This window comes from Musca domestica, unplaced genomic scaffold (genome assembly GCF_030504385.1).
Source record: "Musca domestica strain aabys unplaced genomic scaffold, Musca_domestica.polishedcontigs.V.1.1 16, whole genome shotgun sequence".
Taxonomy (NCBI): Eukaryota; Metazoa; Arthropoda; class Insecta; order Diptera; family Muscidae; genus Musca; species Musca domestica.
Window position 1 is genome coordinate 4,117,915 of NW_026712219.1, and position 17,377 is coordinate 4,135,291.

General features: G+C 41.1%; 1 protein-coding gene across 3 annotated transcripts; it reads left to right on the forward strand.

Moving 5' to 3' along the window:
- Positions 1-260: 260 nt before the first annotated feature.
- LOC131801389 (uncharacterized protein DDB_G0271670-like) lies at positions 261-10,154 on the forward strand. 3 transcript variants are annotated; one of them, XM_059120017.1, is made up of 2 exons: positions 261-603; positions 6,410-10,154. In XM_059120017.1, the coding sequence occupies exon 2, from the start codon at positions 6,501-6,503 to the stop codon at positions 8,193-8,195; it is 1,695 nt and encodes a 564-aa protein (XP_058976000.1). In that variant the 5' UTR covers positions 261-603; positions 6,410-6,500; the 3' UTR covers positions 8,196-10,154. The 3 variants fall into 3 exon arrangements, 2 of the variants coding, with proteins under 2 accessions (XP_058976000.1, XP_058975999.1); XM_059120016.1 differs by lacking the exon at positions 261-603 and adding an exon at positions 3,501-3,624; XR_009341807.1 differs by lacking the exon at positions 261-603 and having other exon boundaries at positions 6,089-8,422; positions 8,556-10,154.
- Positions 10,155-17,377: the final 7,223 nt, after the last annotated feature.

The window sequence follows — 17,377 nt, forward strand, 5'->3', positions numbered from 1 at the left end:
AAACCCCGAAATGTCAATATTTAAGGAGTTATGAGCGTTTTAAAATTGGCTATTTTTCAGCATTAAATAACTGCGATTAAAACGATGCTAAAAACCCCGAAATGTCAATATTTAAGGAGTTATGAGCGTTTTAAAATTGGCTATTTTTCAACATGTAACGCCCAAAAGTCATGCTTTCGTTTTTGGGGTACATTATTATTTTAAATACCATTTTTACTTACGTATGTTATATACATCAACTATGAATTATATTTTTTGTTTGAAAATGAATCAAAATATTTAAGTTATGAATTAAACTAACAGCTACTCAGGGTCATGTAATTTAAATGTATTTGAATATTAACGGTCACACAGGTCCCCTAGTAGAAAGAAGTATACTTAAAATACAACATTGGAACCCCTGGTGGCAAATGGCGGAACTACGCAAAACTGTCAGATTGGGATCAGCTGCTGTCATGAGAAAACAACAATCGTTGTCCAGCCAAAAAGGTATAAAAGGAGACGCATTTCACACAATCGAGATCAGTCTTCTGTTGATGGCTGGTAAGTCAAGTGTGATTGGGAGGAAGAAAAGGCGCGCAACCTCGGTTGAATTGAGTCTTAGTAAGCCAAACAATAAGCCTTGACTATTTGTGGTGACTGGACTGGACTGAACGCAGGGTCAAGTGAGGGTTGTAGCAATACTCCCTATTCTTCGGGCTGCGTTGACGGCGACTGAACGCAGGGTCAAGTGAGGGTTGTAGCAATACTCCCTATTCTTCGGGCTGCGTTGACGGCGACTGAACGCAGGGTCAAGTGAGGGTTGTAGCAATACTCCCTATTCTTCGGGCTGCGTTGACGGCGACTGAACGCAGGGTCAAGTGAGGGTTGTAGCAATACTCCCTATTCTTCGGGCTGCGTTGACGGCGACTGAACGCAGGGTCAAGTGAGGGTTGTAGCAATACTCCCTATTCTTCGGGCTGCGTTGACGGCGACTGAACGCAGGGTCAAGTGAGGGTTGTAGCAATACTCCCTATTCTTCGGGCTGCGTTGACGGCGACTGAACGCAGGGTCGAGTGAGGGCTGTAGCAATACTCCCTATTCTTCGGGCTGCGTTGACGGCGACTGACGTACTCATCGGGCTGCTGCTGTGCCAAAGCTGCCGCCACCCGATTCGCCGCTCGCCTATTCATCGGGCCGCCGCTGTGCCAAAGCCGCCGCCACCCTATTCGCCGCTCGCCTATTCATCGGGCCGCCGCTGTGCCAAAGCCGCCGCCACCCTATTCGTCGCTCGCCTATTCATCGGGCCGCCGCTGTGCCAAGCTGCCGCCACTACTACTCGCCGCTGACGTATTCATCGGGCCGCCGCTGTGCCAAGCTGCCGCCACTACTACTCGCCGCTGACGTATTCATCGGGCCGCCGCTGTGCCAAAGCCGCCGCCACCCTATTCGCCGCTCGCCTATTCATCGGGCCGCCGCTGTGCCAAAGCCGCCGCCACCCTATTCGTCGCTCGCCTATTCATCAGGCCGCCGCTGTGCCAAGCTGCCGCCACTACTATTCGTCGCTCGCCTATTCATCGGGCCGCCGCTGTGCCAAAGCCGCCGCCACCCTATTCGTCGCTCGCCTATTCATCGGGCCGCCGCTGTGCCAAGCTGCCGCCACTCTATTCGTCGCTCGCCTATTCATCGGGCCGCCGCTGTGCCAAGCTGCCACCACTGCTACCCGTTTATTAACATTTCGACTGAACTTTGTGATTTAGTGTTCTTCGTAAAACGTTCTGAACGTGATTTTATTGTGTTTAGTGTAGTGTTTAGTGTTATTTAAGGAAATAAATTTATAACGTTTTAAGAAAATATTTTTGCTTCGCTCTCTCTCTCTCTCTTTATGTCCTAACAAATAAATTTTTGTGACGACTCTGGCCCCCGCTGAACCTACCCCAGCTTCAAAGTGAAAACACGTCGTCACAATGGCGCCCGAGCAGGGACTATAAAAGAGAGAAAGAATAAATAAATGAGTGAACAATAATTAGACAAATACAGATGAAAACCCAGTGAAAAAAAAACAGTTAAAAAAAAAAAAAAAAAAAAAAAAAAAAAAAAAAAAAAATGTCAAACGAAAAGACAATGTTGAAGGTCTCCTGGGCCTATATGCTAAAGCAAGAAGACTTGGTAACATATCTTACTGAATTCAATCTTGATCCAGTTGGAAAAGTGGACGATCTCCGAAAAAGATGGGCTAAATTTCTCCACAACGACCATGAAGCCGATGTATACAGACGGCTTATAGAGTTGCAGAACAAACATGAAAGTACCAGTCCGACCAAATCGCCGACATTGCGAGCCGTCACAAAACAACCCCTTATAACCGTAACACCGTGTGGAGCAGAAGCAATAGTATTATCCCCAATAAAAACAGAGTACGCCCTTCCCCACATTTCCGCGGAAAGGTCACATGGAGAGTCAAGCACAGGGGTAACAAACGATCAAAAAGTACAGAAGATGTCGCCAACAAACCCCGAATATGGATTTCAAAAAGATTCTCCGCCCAAGCCATCCAATAATTCGTCGTTACTCGTAATTCTCGACCAAATCCGAAAATGGAATATTACTTTTGAAAATGGAATGGACCCTATTGGATTCGTAGAACGTGTAGAAGAAATGGCTGAAATGTACATCGTGGAATTGAATCAAATAATTAAAGTAATGCCAGAGTTGTTACGAGGTAAAGCTTTAATCTGGCTAAGGAACAACAACCGACACTGGACTACCTGGAACGAATTTAAGAGTGATTTTCTGAAATTCTTTTTGCCACCGAGATACTTTGAGAAATTGGAGGATGAAATTAGGAGAAGGATACAGCGTAATAAGGAGCCGTTTAAGGAATATGTACTCTCTATACAGCATCTTATGCAGCACACCAATATGACCGAAGAACAAAAATTGGAACGAATTTTTAGAAACGCGCATTCGGATTATCAATGGTACATTCGCCGTAAAGACTTTACCACACTTTCGGAATTGATCTCCTTGGCAGACGAACTCGAAAGCATACCAAATAATTCTCGGTCAGAACAGCCTCGAAATCAACAAAACTATAATCGACGTGCGGACAACTCTAGAAATAACCTGTATTGCACCAATCAAGGTGACCAAGTGCTAAACGAAAGCTCATCCAATCCAGAAACGCAGCAGGATGAACCCCCGGCAAAGAAGAGTAACCAGAATGTTACATCATTGCAATGTGAAGAATATCGCCTTACTGCAACTGTCTTAATAGAGGGGAAAGCTATTAAAGCAACTGTCGACACTGGTGCCACTAGCTGTTTTATAAAAAGAGAATTTGCGGAAAAAATCAAGAAAAGGTTTACTTATTCACGGCATGAGGCAAATGTTATCCTCGCAGACGGCACCACGGTGAACATCACAAGATCAACAGTGTTACCTGTTACATTTGGAAACCAAAGCTCAGATGTTACATTTCTCATCATGCCGCAATTCAAGGAAAACATCATATTGGGATTGGAATTTCTAAAACAGTTCCACACGACCATTCACTGCGCCGGTATAAGTGTCAAATTAAGTAAGCCAACCACCTCAACGGAGCATTGTACCGTGGCTATAGGAGAGGAAACCCCATCAAAAGAGGTAATAGATACAATGACAGCTACGAATAATGTATCCCCCAGACCTAAATTCTTAAACGATGAATTGAGTAAAACGCAATGTGAGATCGTTGAAAATTTTCTGGCACAGGAACTCCCTAAGTTCCAACAATTAAATGGCCCATCGTCAATAGCTGAACATAAGATTGTAATGACCGACGATCGACCCATTAAATTAAGATATGCTCCGCGAAATCCTGCAATGCAAGCCGTGATTAATGCCGAAGTGAGAAAGCTCGAAGAACGAGGATGTATAGAGCCGTCTACAAGCCCATACTGTTTCCCCATCACATTAGTCAGAAAGAAAAATGGGAATTGGAGAACTTGTATGGATTTTCGCCAATTGAATAAACGTTCTGTTCCAGATGCCTACCCTTTACCCCGCATCGACACAATACTGAATCGACTACGGGATGCCAAATACGTGAGTAGCCTGGACCTTAAAGACGGATATTGGCAAATACCTATGGCGAAGGAGAGCAGAAAATACACGGCCTTTGCGGTAGCTGGTAAAGGTCTATATCAGTGGAAAGTGATGCCTTTCGGTTTGCATTCAGCACCGGCAACCTTCCAACGGGCATTAGATAGTGTGATTGGGCCTGAAATGGACCCCCACGCTTTTGCATACCTTGACGATATCATCGTCATTGGAAAAACGTTTGAGGAACACTTGCGGAACTTGAGAGAAGTGTTCAGAAGATTGCGATCAGCTAACCTGAGAATAAACATTGAGAAATGCGAATTTTTCAGAAAAGAAACGAAGTATTTAGGCCATGTTGTGAGTAGCGAGGGAATAAAGACGGATCCAGATAAAGTTGCCGCAATAGTGGAAATGAAACCTCCAACATCGGTAAAGGAGGTACGAAGATTTCTTGGAGTAGCATCTTGGTACCGAAGATTTGTCCCACAGTTTGCAACAATTTCACAACCATTGACTAGTCTTCTTAAAAAGGGAAAACATTGGAAATGGGGTCCCGAACAACAAGAAGCATTCTCAGACCTAAAAGCAAAGTTAACTGAAGCCCCCGTTCTGGCTTGTCCGGATTTCACAAAGACGTTCATATTGCAAACTGATGCCAGCAACTATGGCCTTGGAGCAGTTCTAACACAGGAGTTAGATAACGTGGAACGTGTCATAGCCTACGCCAGCAGACATTTAAAACAGGCTGAAAAGAACTACTCAGCGACTGAAAGGGAATGTCTAGCCATACTGTGGGGCATCAGACACATGAGACCCTATTTAGAGGGTTACCAGTTTATAGTTATTACCGATCATTTGGCCCTAAAATGGTTAAATTCTATTGAAAGCCCTACAGGTCGACTCGCACGTTGGGCTCTCGAGCTACAGCAATATAATTTTTTGATCAGATACCGTAGAGGAAAACAGAACGTTGTGGCAGATGCGCTTTCGAGAACACCTTTGGAAACGTTAGACCTAGCCACAGTAAAATATGACACCAGTCCGTGCCCATGGCTAGAAAAGTTGAAGGAAACCATAACCAAGAATCCGAAGAAGTATCCAGACTATACAATCATTGAGGGAAATGTTTATCGACATTTTCCCAAGCAAATAAACGATGAAGATTGCACACCATGGAAGCTGTGTGTGCCCACCGGATCAAGGATTCAGGTCCTTAGAGAAAATCATGACAGTGTCACCGGAGGTCATTTGGGAGTGCGAAAGACTAGCAACAAGGTGGCGAACCGATATTTTTGGCCTGGTATGTTCCAGGACATCAAACGTTATGTCCAGCAGTGCGAATGTTGCCAAAAATATAAAGTCAGCCAACAGAAACCAGCAGGGGAAATGTTGATAAGAATCCCGGAGGAACCATGGGCCACTATTTGTGCGGACTTCGTAGGACCCCTACCGCGATCTAAGCACGGTAACTCAATGCTACTCGTTATTATGGATAGATTCTCAAAATGGACGGAGTTGGTTCCATTGCGGAAGGCTACGACAGAGGGATTAATAAAGGCATGCAGAGAAAGAATTATTTCTAGATATGGGGTTCCAAAAATATTGATAACCGATAACGGAACCCAATTCACTAGCAACCAATTCGAAAAATTCCTAGCAGAAATGGGTATAAAGCATCAACTTACGGCTCCTTACACCCCGCAAGAGAACCCTACTGAAAGGACAAATCGGACAGTGAAAACAATGATAGCACAAGTTTCGAAACAACATAATACATGGGACGATATGCTGCCCGAAATAATGTTAGCCATAAACACTAGTGCATCAGAATCCACTGGATATTCGCCGGCATACCTGACACAAGGAAGAGAACCGCGACTGCCCCAGGCATTATATGATCAGCTCACAACAGGAACTGGTGCTAGAATAGTCTTACCAGAAGACCGTGCCCAGGAGTTGAAAGAAATATTTAAGATAGTGCGTCGAAACTTGGCAAAAGCATCTCAAAACCAGCGGAGACAGTACAACCTTAGACGACGAGTTTGGAAACCAAAGATTGGGGAGCAAGTTCTAGTTCGTCTACATCCTCAGTCGAAGGCCGTCGAAAATTTCGCCGCCAAACTAGCGCCCAAATACGGAGGGCCGTTTGTCGTACAAAAATTCCAATCTCCAGTAATCGTTGTAGTCCGAGGAAAAGACAACATCACCCGCGTCGCGCACTTAAGTGAAATTAAGCCTTTTTATGAAGAACAAAATTAAATTGTAGACATAGAAGTAGAATGTTGATTGTAGTTCCACTTACGTTTATGTGATGCCATTTCATTATAATTTCTTATTTTATTTTTAGACATTAAATTGACAATACCCAAACTAATCAGTGTCCTAATATAAGCCCATACTTCAAAGACCATCGCAATTCTCAAAATTTCAACATCACGATGGAGCAAGATAGCCCCAACACGAAAAAATTCAAACGGGCGAAGGAGAAATTTCGAGCTCATCTGGAACAAGTCGAGGCTCAAAGGCGAAGGACAATATTTTTAGACGAAGGTCCTAGTACCAGCCGAAAGAGGAGAACAAATCAATACCGTAAGCCCAATCCAAGAAAGGGTAGCAGTCAATCCTCATCGCCCCAGCACCAAATATTTTACCGAATGTGCAGCACAACCCCGAATGACGTTCCACAGCAAAAGTGTAACACGACCGAAAACAACAGCGACGATATCGATGAAACTGACTCTTTGAACGAGGAAACCCAGCCTAGTAGTGACGTCCCGCGTACACCAACCTACGCCCCGTGTTTTGGTTCGCCAAATAGCTTTAAGCCGGCTTCCGATGTGCTCTCAACACCCACTTCAAGGTGCTCAGAAATGCCTGTTACACCGGGTAAAGAATGGTGTCGTGACTCAGATGACGCATCAACGCTTCCTCGGCCCAATATGGAGGAGTCGGGTGAATCTCAATCAAATTTCGAAATGGATGAAGAATGTCGGCGTATGTTTTACGGTTACTTAGAAACCTCAGTGACTCGGCGAGCACAGTCACCCTTATCCTCGAATAATTCCTCGCTGGATGAGTCGGATAACGAAGATCAACGTTCCTCGTCTCCGCCAAAAAGGTATGGTCTGGGATTTGTCCGTCAGAAAGATAGCCAATACAAATATCTCGGATTTCGCTGTTATGAGAGAACAGTTACTGTGCAGCTTTTGGTCCCCGACTCCGGGGAAAATCCAATATATGAAATAACCAACCCACCGCCGGATAATCATCGTACGCCCTCACCCACACCCGCGATAGGGGAAGAGATCAACACCGAAGATATCCATTCAATATCCAACACCTCACACAAACATGAGGAGGTTCCTACTTCATCCTCACATGCTTTCGCACATTTAGAAGAAGACTCCAGATCGACCGCAAGTAGTTTTGTGACAGTTTCCGAAGATCCTAGTTCTGAGTGGTGGACCCAATGGCAGACGCTGGTTGGTGTTCCTCCATCATCACCGCTATATAACATAACCGAACAAGCAAATCTGTTGCATAGTGATGACGTACAAATTCCATCGCAATCCAATGCTGCCGTCATATCGGACGATCACAGGTCCCCCAACGTGAAGGAAGATAAATCATTACCAGGAACGCCGGGACACGTTGTCGAACTGTCATCACCATCGATGTCTTCCCGATCGTCATCCTCATCCTCATCAGCCTCGTCGTCTTTATCGTCATCCTCATCCTCATCAGCCTCGTCGTCTTCATCATCATCCACAAGCCAAACGATGACACCTCATCAGCCAACATTGTGTAGCAGTCAACCTTCCATCGATGAAGTGTTTATACCCAGTAAGGAGAATAATAGCACACCAAGTACAATCAAATTGCCAGTCACTGAAATCCCAACTGAGTCAACGCCATCGTCCTCGACAGACAATCCCGTGAACGATAACACATTTCTCGAACTGCCAAATTATCCCGAAAACCTACAAATCCGTATCGAGAAGTTTAAAAACAATTGGAAAAAGGGACACAAACTGAAGCGAATTGTTAAACAAGATGGCAAGCAGTACCGCATAATAATATCAGCAGACGGGGTAGTGAAGGTATCTCTCCGAACTTCTGCAATTGGTCTCTAACATACCTTCCTATTCGACCGAGATATAGTCGAACCAAAGTGCCCATGTCGGAGAAATAAAAGGTTACATAACACCCTAGGGCTTCCTGGCTATTGAAACCCAATAGCAATAGAGAAAGCAAATCAAGGAATCAAAAATCAGAGGGAGGAAGAGATGCCATGTAACGCCCAAAAGTCATGCTTTCGTTTTTGGGGTACATTATTATTTTAAATACCATTTTTACTTACGTATGTTATATACATCAACTATGAATTATATTTTTTGTTTGAAAATGAATCAAAATATTTAAGTTATGAATTAAACTAACAGCTACTCAGGGTCATGTAATTTAAATGTATTTGAATATTAACGGTCACACAGGTCCCCTAGTAGAAAGAAGTATACTTAAAATACAACATTGGAACCCCTGGTGGCAAATGGCGGAACTACGCAAAACTGTCAGATTGGGATCAGCTGCTGTCATGAGAAAACAACAATCGTTGTCCAGCCAAAAAGGTATAAAAGGAGACGCATTTCACACAATCGAGATCAGTCTTCTGTTGATGGCTGGTAAGTCAAGTGTGATTGGGAGGAAGAAAAGGCGCGCAACCTCGGTTGAATTGAGTCTTAGTAAGCCAAACAATAAGCCTTGACTATTTGTGGTGACTGGACTGGACTGAACGCAGGGTCAAGTGAGGGTTGTAGCAATACTCCCTATTCTTCGGGCTGCGTTGACGGCGACTGAACGCAGGGTCAAGTGAGGGTTGTAGCAATACTCCCTATTCTTCGGGCTGCGTTGACGGCGACTGAACGCAGGGTCAAGTGAGGGTTGTAGCAATACTCCCTATTCTTCGGGCTGCGTTGACGGCGACTGAACGCAGGGTCAAGTGAGGGTTGTAGCAATACTCCCTATTCTTCGGGCTGCGTTGACGGCGACTGAACGCAGGGTCAAGTGAGGGTTGTAGCAATACTCCCTATTCTTCGGGCTGCGTTGACGGCGACTGAACGCAGGGTCAAGTGAGGGTTGTAGCAATACTCCCTATTCTTCGGGCTGCGTTGACGGCGACTGAACGCAGGGTCGAGTGAGGGCTGTAGCAATACTCCCTATTCTTCGGGCTGCGTTGACGGCGACTGACGTACTCATCGGGCTGCTGCTGTGCCAAAGCTGCCGCCACCCGATTCGCCGCTCGCCTATTCATCGGGCCGCCGCTGTGCCAAAGCCGCCGCCACCCTATTCGCCGCTCGCCTATTCATCGGGCCGCCGCTGTGCCAAAGCCGCCGCCACCCTATTCGTCGCTCGCCTATTCATCGGGCCGCCGCTGTGCCAAGCTGCCGCCACTACTACTCGCCGCTGACGTATTCATCGGGCCGCCGCTGTGCCAAGCTGCCGCCACTACTACTCGCCGCTGACGTATTCATCGGGCCGCCGCTGTGCCAAAGCCGCCGCCACCCTATTCGCCGCTCGCCTATTCATCGGGCCGCCGCTGTGCCAAAGCCGCCGCCACCCTATTCGTCGCTCGCCTATTCATCAGGCCGCCGCTGTGCCAAGCTGCCGCCACTACTATTCGTCGCTCGCCTATTCATCGGGCCGCCGCTGTGCCAAAGCCGCCGCCACCCTATTCGTCGCTCGCCTATTCATCGGGCCGCCGCTGTGCCAAGCTGCCGCCACTCTATTCGTCGCTCGCCTATTCATCGGGCCGCCGCTGTGCCAAGCTGCCACCACTGCTACCCGTTTATTAACATTTCGACTGAACTTTGTGATTTAGTGTTCTTCGTAAAACGTTCTGAACGTGATTTTATTGTGTTTAGTGTAGTGTTTAGTGTTATTTAAGGAAATAAATTTATAACGTTTTAAGAAAATATTTTTGCTTCGCTCTCTCTCTCTCTCTTTATGTCCTAACAAATAAATTTTTGTGACGACTCTGGCCCCCGCTGAACCTACCCCAGCTTCAAAGTGAAAACACGTCGTCACAAACATTAAATAACTGCGATTAAAACGATGCTAAAAACCCCGAAATGTCAATATTTAAGGAGTTATGGGCGTTTTAAAATTGGCTATTTTTCAACATTAAATAACTGCGATTAAAACGATGCTAAAAACCCCGAAATGTCAAAATTTAAGGAGTTATGAGCGTTTTAAAATTGGCTATTTTTCAACATTAAATAACTGCGATTAAAACGATGCTAAAAACCCCGAAATGTCAATATTTAAGGAGTTATGATCGTTTTAAAATTGGCCATTTTTCAACATTAAATAACTGCGATTAAAACGATGCTAAAAACCCCGAAATGTCAATATTTAAGGAGTTATGAGCGTTTTAAAATTGGCTATTTTTCAACATTAAATAACTGCGATTAAAACGATGCTAAAAACCCCGAAATGTCAATATTTAAGGAGTTATGATCGTTTTAAAATTGGCTATTTTTTAACATTAAATAACTGCGATTAAAACGATGCTAAAAACCCCGAAATGTCAATATTTAAGGAGTTATGAGCGTTTTAAAAAATAAATACGATTTAAACGATGCTAAAAACCCCGAAATGTCAATATTTAAGGAGTTATGAGCGTTTTAAAATTGGCTATTTTTCTATATTAAATAGCTGCGATTAAAACAATGCTAAAAACCCCGAAATGTCAATATTTAAGGAGTTATGAGCGTTTTAAAATTGCCTATTTTTCAACACTAAATAACTGCGATTAAAACGATGCTAAAAATCCCGAAATGTCAATATTTAAGGAGTTATGAGCGTTTTAAAATTTGCTATTTTTCAACATTAAATAACTGCGATTAAAACGATGCTAAAAACCCCGAAATGTCAATATTCAAGGAGTTATGAGCGTTTTAAAATTGGCTATTTTTCAACATTAAATAACTGCGATTAAAACGATGCTAAAAACCCCGAAATGTCAATATTTAAGGAGTTATGAGCGTTTTAAAATTGCCTATTTTTCAACACTAAATAACTGCGATTAAAACGATGCTAAAAATCCTGAAATTTCAATATTTAAGGAGTTATGAGCGTTTTAAAATTGGCTATTTTTCAACATTAAATATCTGCGATTAAAACGATGCTAAAAACCCCGAAATGTCAATATTTAAGGAGTTATGAGCGTTTTAAAGTTGGCTTTTTTTCAACATTAAATAACTGCGATTAAAACGATGCTAAAAACCCCGAAATGTCAATATTTAAGGAGTTATGAGCGTTTTAAAATTGGTTATTTTTCAACATTAAATAACTGCGATTAAAACGATGCTAAAAACCCCGAAATGTCAATATTTAAGGAGTTATGAGCGTTTTAAAATTGGCTATTTTTCAAAATTAAATAACTGCTATTTAAATGATGCCAAAAACCCCGAAATGTCAATATTTAAGGAGTTTTGAGGGTTTAAAAATTGCCTATTTTTCAACATTAAATAACTGCGATTAAAATGATGCTAAAACCCCGAAATGTCAATATTTAAGGAGTTATGAGCGTTTTAAAATTGCCTATTTTTCAACATTAAATAACTGCGATTTAAATAATACTAAAAACCCCGAAATGTTAATATCTAAGGAGTTATGAGCGTTGTAAAATTGCCTATTTTTCAATATTAAATAACTGCGATTAAAATGATGCAGAAAACCCCGAAATGTCAATATTTAAGGAGTTATGAGCGTTTTAAAATTGCCTATTTTTCAACATTAAATAACTGCGATTTAAATAATACTAAAAACCCCGAAATGTCAATATTTAAGGAGTTATGAGCGTTTTAAAATTGCCTATTTTTCAACATTAAATAACTGCGATTTAAATAATACTAAAAACCCCGAAATGTTAATATCTAAGGAGTTATGAGCGTTTTAAAATTGCCTATTTTTCAATATTAAATAACTGCGATTAAAATGATGCTAAAAACCCCGAAATGTCAATATTTAAGGAGTTATGAGCGTTTTAAAATTGCCTATTTTTCAATATTAAATAACTGCGATTAAAATGATGCTGAAAACCCCGAAATGTCAATGTTTAAGGAGTTATGAGCGTTTTAAAATTGCCTATTTTTCAACATTAAATAACTGCGATTAAAACGATGCTTAAAACCCCGAAAGGTCAATATTTAAGGAGTTATGAGCGTTTTAAAATTGGCTATTTTTCAACATTAAATAACTGCGATTAAAACGATGCTAAAAACCCCGAAATGTCAATATTTAAGGAGTTATGAGCGTTTTAAAATTGGCTATTTTTCAACATTAAATAACTGTGATTAAAATGATGCTAAAAACCCCGAAATGTCAATATGTAAGGAGTTATGAGCGTTTTAAAATTGCCTATTTTTCAGCATTAAATACCTGCGATTTAAATGATGCCAAAAACCCGGAAATGTCAATATTTAAGGAGTTATGAGCGTTTTAAACTGGCTATTTTTCAACATTAAATAACTGCGATTAAAATGATGCTTAAAACCCCGTTAAGCGTTTTAAAATTGCCTATTTTTCAACATTAAATAACTGCGATTAAAATGATGCTAAAAATCCCAAAATGTCAATATTTAAGGAGTTATGAGCGTTTTAAAATAGACCATTTTTAAGTATTAAGTTTTGCGGATTTTTAGTTTGTAGGTTTTTTTATTGATTTTAGCCATAACTCTTTTATCTTTGAGTTTTTCGCATTTGTGACGTGTTTTGATTTGATGTTGTTTCGAGTTTTAAATATTAGAAGTAATTAATTTCTTTATACAGTTTGCAACACATGGTGATCCAAATAATACTTTTCATTATTACAGGTTGTACTAGCAGAGTTACACACCATCATGGGTGTGTGATGTGATATATAGATGGCACTGAGAGGTGATTGTGTATTTTATTGTTGTGAAGCAATTGCAAACACATGGTGGTTCACCGAAAAATGTATTTCCTTATTGTTCTGTGTTGTTGGGACACCAACCATTGATAAAGTTCTGGCTAATATATAGATGGCACTTGTTACGTTTGTGACATAACCTAAAGAATATGCCACGACCGTATAACAGTTTTCAAATAAATCTACGAAATGTAATTGACTCGCCCTTTCGAAGCTTTTAAGGCTAGAGATTTACAAATTATTTATACTTGACGTCATAAGGTTTTGATATTGGTTTGTATAAGCATTACGTTTGATATAAAAGTTTTCGAAAAGTTCCAAATATTGTACCATCGGCCTTTTTAATATCATCTATGCCTTTTTCGATATGAGAATAGTCGTATGGACTAAAAAGTCACATCCTATGTGTATAAAATACTAAATAAAACAGAGCACAGGATTTAAGCAGTTGTCGTAAGACGTTGAGTTTAGTAGGTGCTTTTGAATTATAACTATGAGTGGAGAATTTTGAAAGTTGAAAATAATCCTTAAATACGATTATTATTGATAGAAGGACTTAAGATAATTACGTGATTTTAAACGAACACAAGGAGTACAATATGGTACTACAGGGTGAGTTGAAAAAACTGCAACCAACTTCAGACTGCTATCATTTCTAAGCCACTCGTCCGACAGATGTTAAAATTATTCCAGTGACAGCTCATTATATTGGTTACAAGCGTACAAAAGCATTTTGTGGAGAATTTTCCAGAAAAAAAAAGTTATTTGTGATGGAATTCAAGCGGGAAAGTGAGAGTTCTTCATATTTGGCTGGAAAACCACAAGTGGCTATCGTTAGAGGACTCCAGCATTTAAAAGTGAATAAATCTTTTGTGTCTCGTACCATCACTCGTTACCGTGATACTGGTAGCGTAGCCCGACGTCAAGGAAGTGGACGGAACAAAACAGCAACATCAGCATAAATGGTTCGAAAAGTTAACAACCGATTTGATCGGAGCCGCAATTGTCGCTGTGGCCGTAAAATGGCCCGTGAGCTGAACATATCGCAATATCCCATTCGGCAAATATTGAAAAATTAGCTTGGGGCAAAGCCATTGAAATTCCGCTTGGCCGAAAGGGGTGCAGTGCCCAATTTGGTTTTCTCCGATGAGAAAACATTCACCGTCCAGCAGTTTGTAAACAAACAAAATGATCGTGTTTACTTGCCGGCTGGCCACCAGAACTCAAGCGCCGGCCATGGTGATGGTGTTGGCCACCATAACAGCGATGGTCGCTCTCCGCTCGTATTAATCGACCTTGGCATCAGAATAAATGCAGAATATTATTAAAAAAATTTTCTGAAGGATGTATTAAAGGCTTGGGCCCGCAAACATTTTGGCCGCAGACCTTAGACATTCCAACAGGACTCAGTACGCGCCACCCAAGAATAATTACCAAATGAAGTTCCTCGCTTCATTTCCAGTGCACAATGGCCACCAAAATCCCCGGATACAAATCCGTTAAACTATTGTGTCTGGAGTATTTTGGAAAGCAAGGTTGGCACTAAAAAATACCAAAGTGTCGATCACCTCAAGCAAGCGCTTCGCCGGGAATGGGCCAAAATACCGCAGAGCAGCATTTGGGCAGGGTGTGGCGGTTTCATTGGCCGTTTGAAGGCCATATTTCGTGGCAAAGGTGACCAATTCGAACTAATCTAAACTTATTCTAAATTTTGATGCCATTTCCAAAATTTTTGCTTCCATTCATTAAAATAAAAAAAAAAGTAAAAACTATGGCGTTTGAGTTTGTTGCCTGCTGATCTCACCCTGTAAGCAGGGTGATTCCCATTTCTGCAAGTTAAATTTAGAATTTACTCGCATAAAATAAATATACAATAAGCGCCAGGTAGAAAGCTGGGTTTGTTTTGGTCGCAAACTGGGTCTAGTATCTCATCCCAATCGCCCAAATAAGTTTTCTTCACGAAAACTTCGAGGTTCTTAAATCTTGGAAACTTAATTTTACAATCTTCCCTACCTTATTTGACGAAGTTATAGAATACCATTAGAGTTTTTCGGAAAATCGGTTGAAAATTGTTACAAAACAAGGCAGCTAAAAAACTAATATTTTGAAATAATTATTATACCCTGCAACACTATGTGTTGGGGGGTATTATAAGTTTGATTGGGCTAAAAATTATGTAACATCTCGAAATATTGGTTTTCCCCATAGGAGAGTATATATGGATCTTCCTATTTCGCCGAGCTGAGTCGATCTAGCTATGTATGTCCGTCTGTCCATGTTAATTTGTAATCACTCTACGGGTCGTAATTATGGCCCAATCTTCTCGAATGGAGGTGGGGCTAGGGTCAGAATAGAACTCTATTTCTTTTGGAGATGATCGCAAATATTTAGGGGTTTAAATGGACCAATAACTGAAAATTTTCCTGATTTTGCAGTTGCTCTACAGGTTGCAATTATTGACCAATCGACGCGGAAGTTAGCATGGGGCTAGAGCTTAGGGCTGGCCAGAAGCCTACCAATTTTGATGATCATCGGGTATTTAGTGGGTGAAATAGACCATAAGATTTGTGTTAAATAAAAGTCAAATTTTCTATTAAACCGCGAATATTTTTAATCCCGGCGAAGTCACAAATAGACGAAAAAGGTCAATTCTAACCGTTACGTTGATGCCAATATTAAAAACATCGGATACATATAGCAAAATATGTACAATGTATATATACAAAGGAAGGGGAGGTTAGCTAGAATGCTAATATCCCAAGAATGGCTGGACCGATTTTGACAAATTTTGTCGATTCAGAATGCCCTATTGGCATGGAAAAATAAAATCTAATCTAAATAAAATCTAAATCTAATAAAATAACTTACAGGCGACATCCAAAATGCACAAAAAGGCGAACTTATGCCTTTTTATGCTGATTTCGTTGACGAATATAGCCAAATATCGTAGACAAGCAAATCATATGGATGAGTCTAAATTTGGAGACACAGAGTGGTTTTTTGCTTTTGGAGATGATCGCAAAAAAATATTTAAGGGTTCGAATGAACCAAAAATAGAAAAAAATTCCTGAGCACACAATTGAAGCCAGTCGACACGCCTGAGAAGAGAGTTAAGGGCAGGGAAGAATTCTAGCATTTTGGATGACCATTGGATTATATTTAGCTGTAAAATGGAGAACAAAAACTAACAGCACGACGTAGTTCGTAAATGTTGGGTAAATGTCCCTGGTGGATCTGGGCAATGCTCTATGACATAATTTCAAAAGCGAAATGTTCCACCATACGGTAGTGTTGTAGGGTATCACATGGTCGGTCCCGCACGGCTATAGCCTTTGCTTACTAGTTTATTGCTAAACTTTTGTGGAGACGTACTTCCCAAGGTAATTGCTATTTTGTTAAAAGAAAATCTCACAAAACTATTCAGTTCCTGTAGGTATTGCTTAAAGACCCTAAATTTTAGGGATCTAGTCAAACTCATTGTTTTTGTAAATTTCTGAAAGAATAAATATTTATTAATTTTATAACAAACTGTTCTAAGATATTCTAAGCAATCTCAGCTACGAGTATCCTTGTTCAATCTATGTATATACAATTCTGAACTTCATGCATTCAAGAAAATACATTTCAATTCCGGATGTAAGTGATAGTACTTCCGTTTTAAGACTATCAACAAATCTTTGTTTAATTTTACATTCCGAACATGTCCTTAACCTAGTCTGATAAAATAATCCCCTTTTGTCTCAGCTGCCACTCTTTGTTTATTTTCCTGATGTTCCTATTTTGTAGCACAAATCATTTCAGGTTAATAGGATTTTTCCTTTCTTTTTACTTCTCCCCGACAATATATTTGCTCAATTACTTAAAATGCCAACTACGCATGCGTGACATTTTTTAAATAATTTCACCTTCCTTTCTGTGGCGGTGAAAATCATTACAAGTCCAGAAACTAGCGAAAAAACAAAAAGTGGAAAAGAGAAACCTTGACTTGGTCTGTACGCGAAAGAAGGGCTAAATGATTTACTCCTCTTTTGTCAGCAAAATGGGCACGTACGACAACGGGTTCGGGTTCCAGGCATCACTCAGTTAGCTGTATGGCTGGCATTCTGGCTATATGGCCTTACTGGCTGGCCATAGGGACGACGACGACGCATGTCGGCCATGGTTATCTGCAAATGATTAAGGCATATTGTTGAATGTGGAGGTATGTTCAAATGTGTCTGCATGCGTGCGTGTGTGCCCTTTTGCCACAAAATCACGTGGCTCGGTCGGCGTACAATGTACACACGCTTCTCATAGAAGAGCACCATAAAAACGATTTATACTCGAGTTTCTGTTTTGGAAAACTTCTACAGAAACAGAACA

Coding starts and splice junctions, on each gene's coding strand:
- LOC131801389 (XM_059120017.1), top strand. CDS start 6,501: ATGGAGCAAGATAGCCCCAACACGAAAAAATTCAAACGGGCGAAGGAG.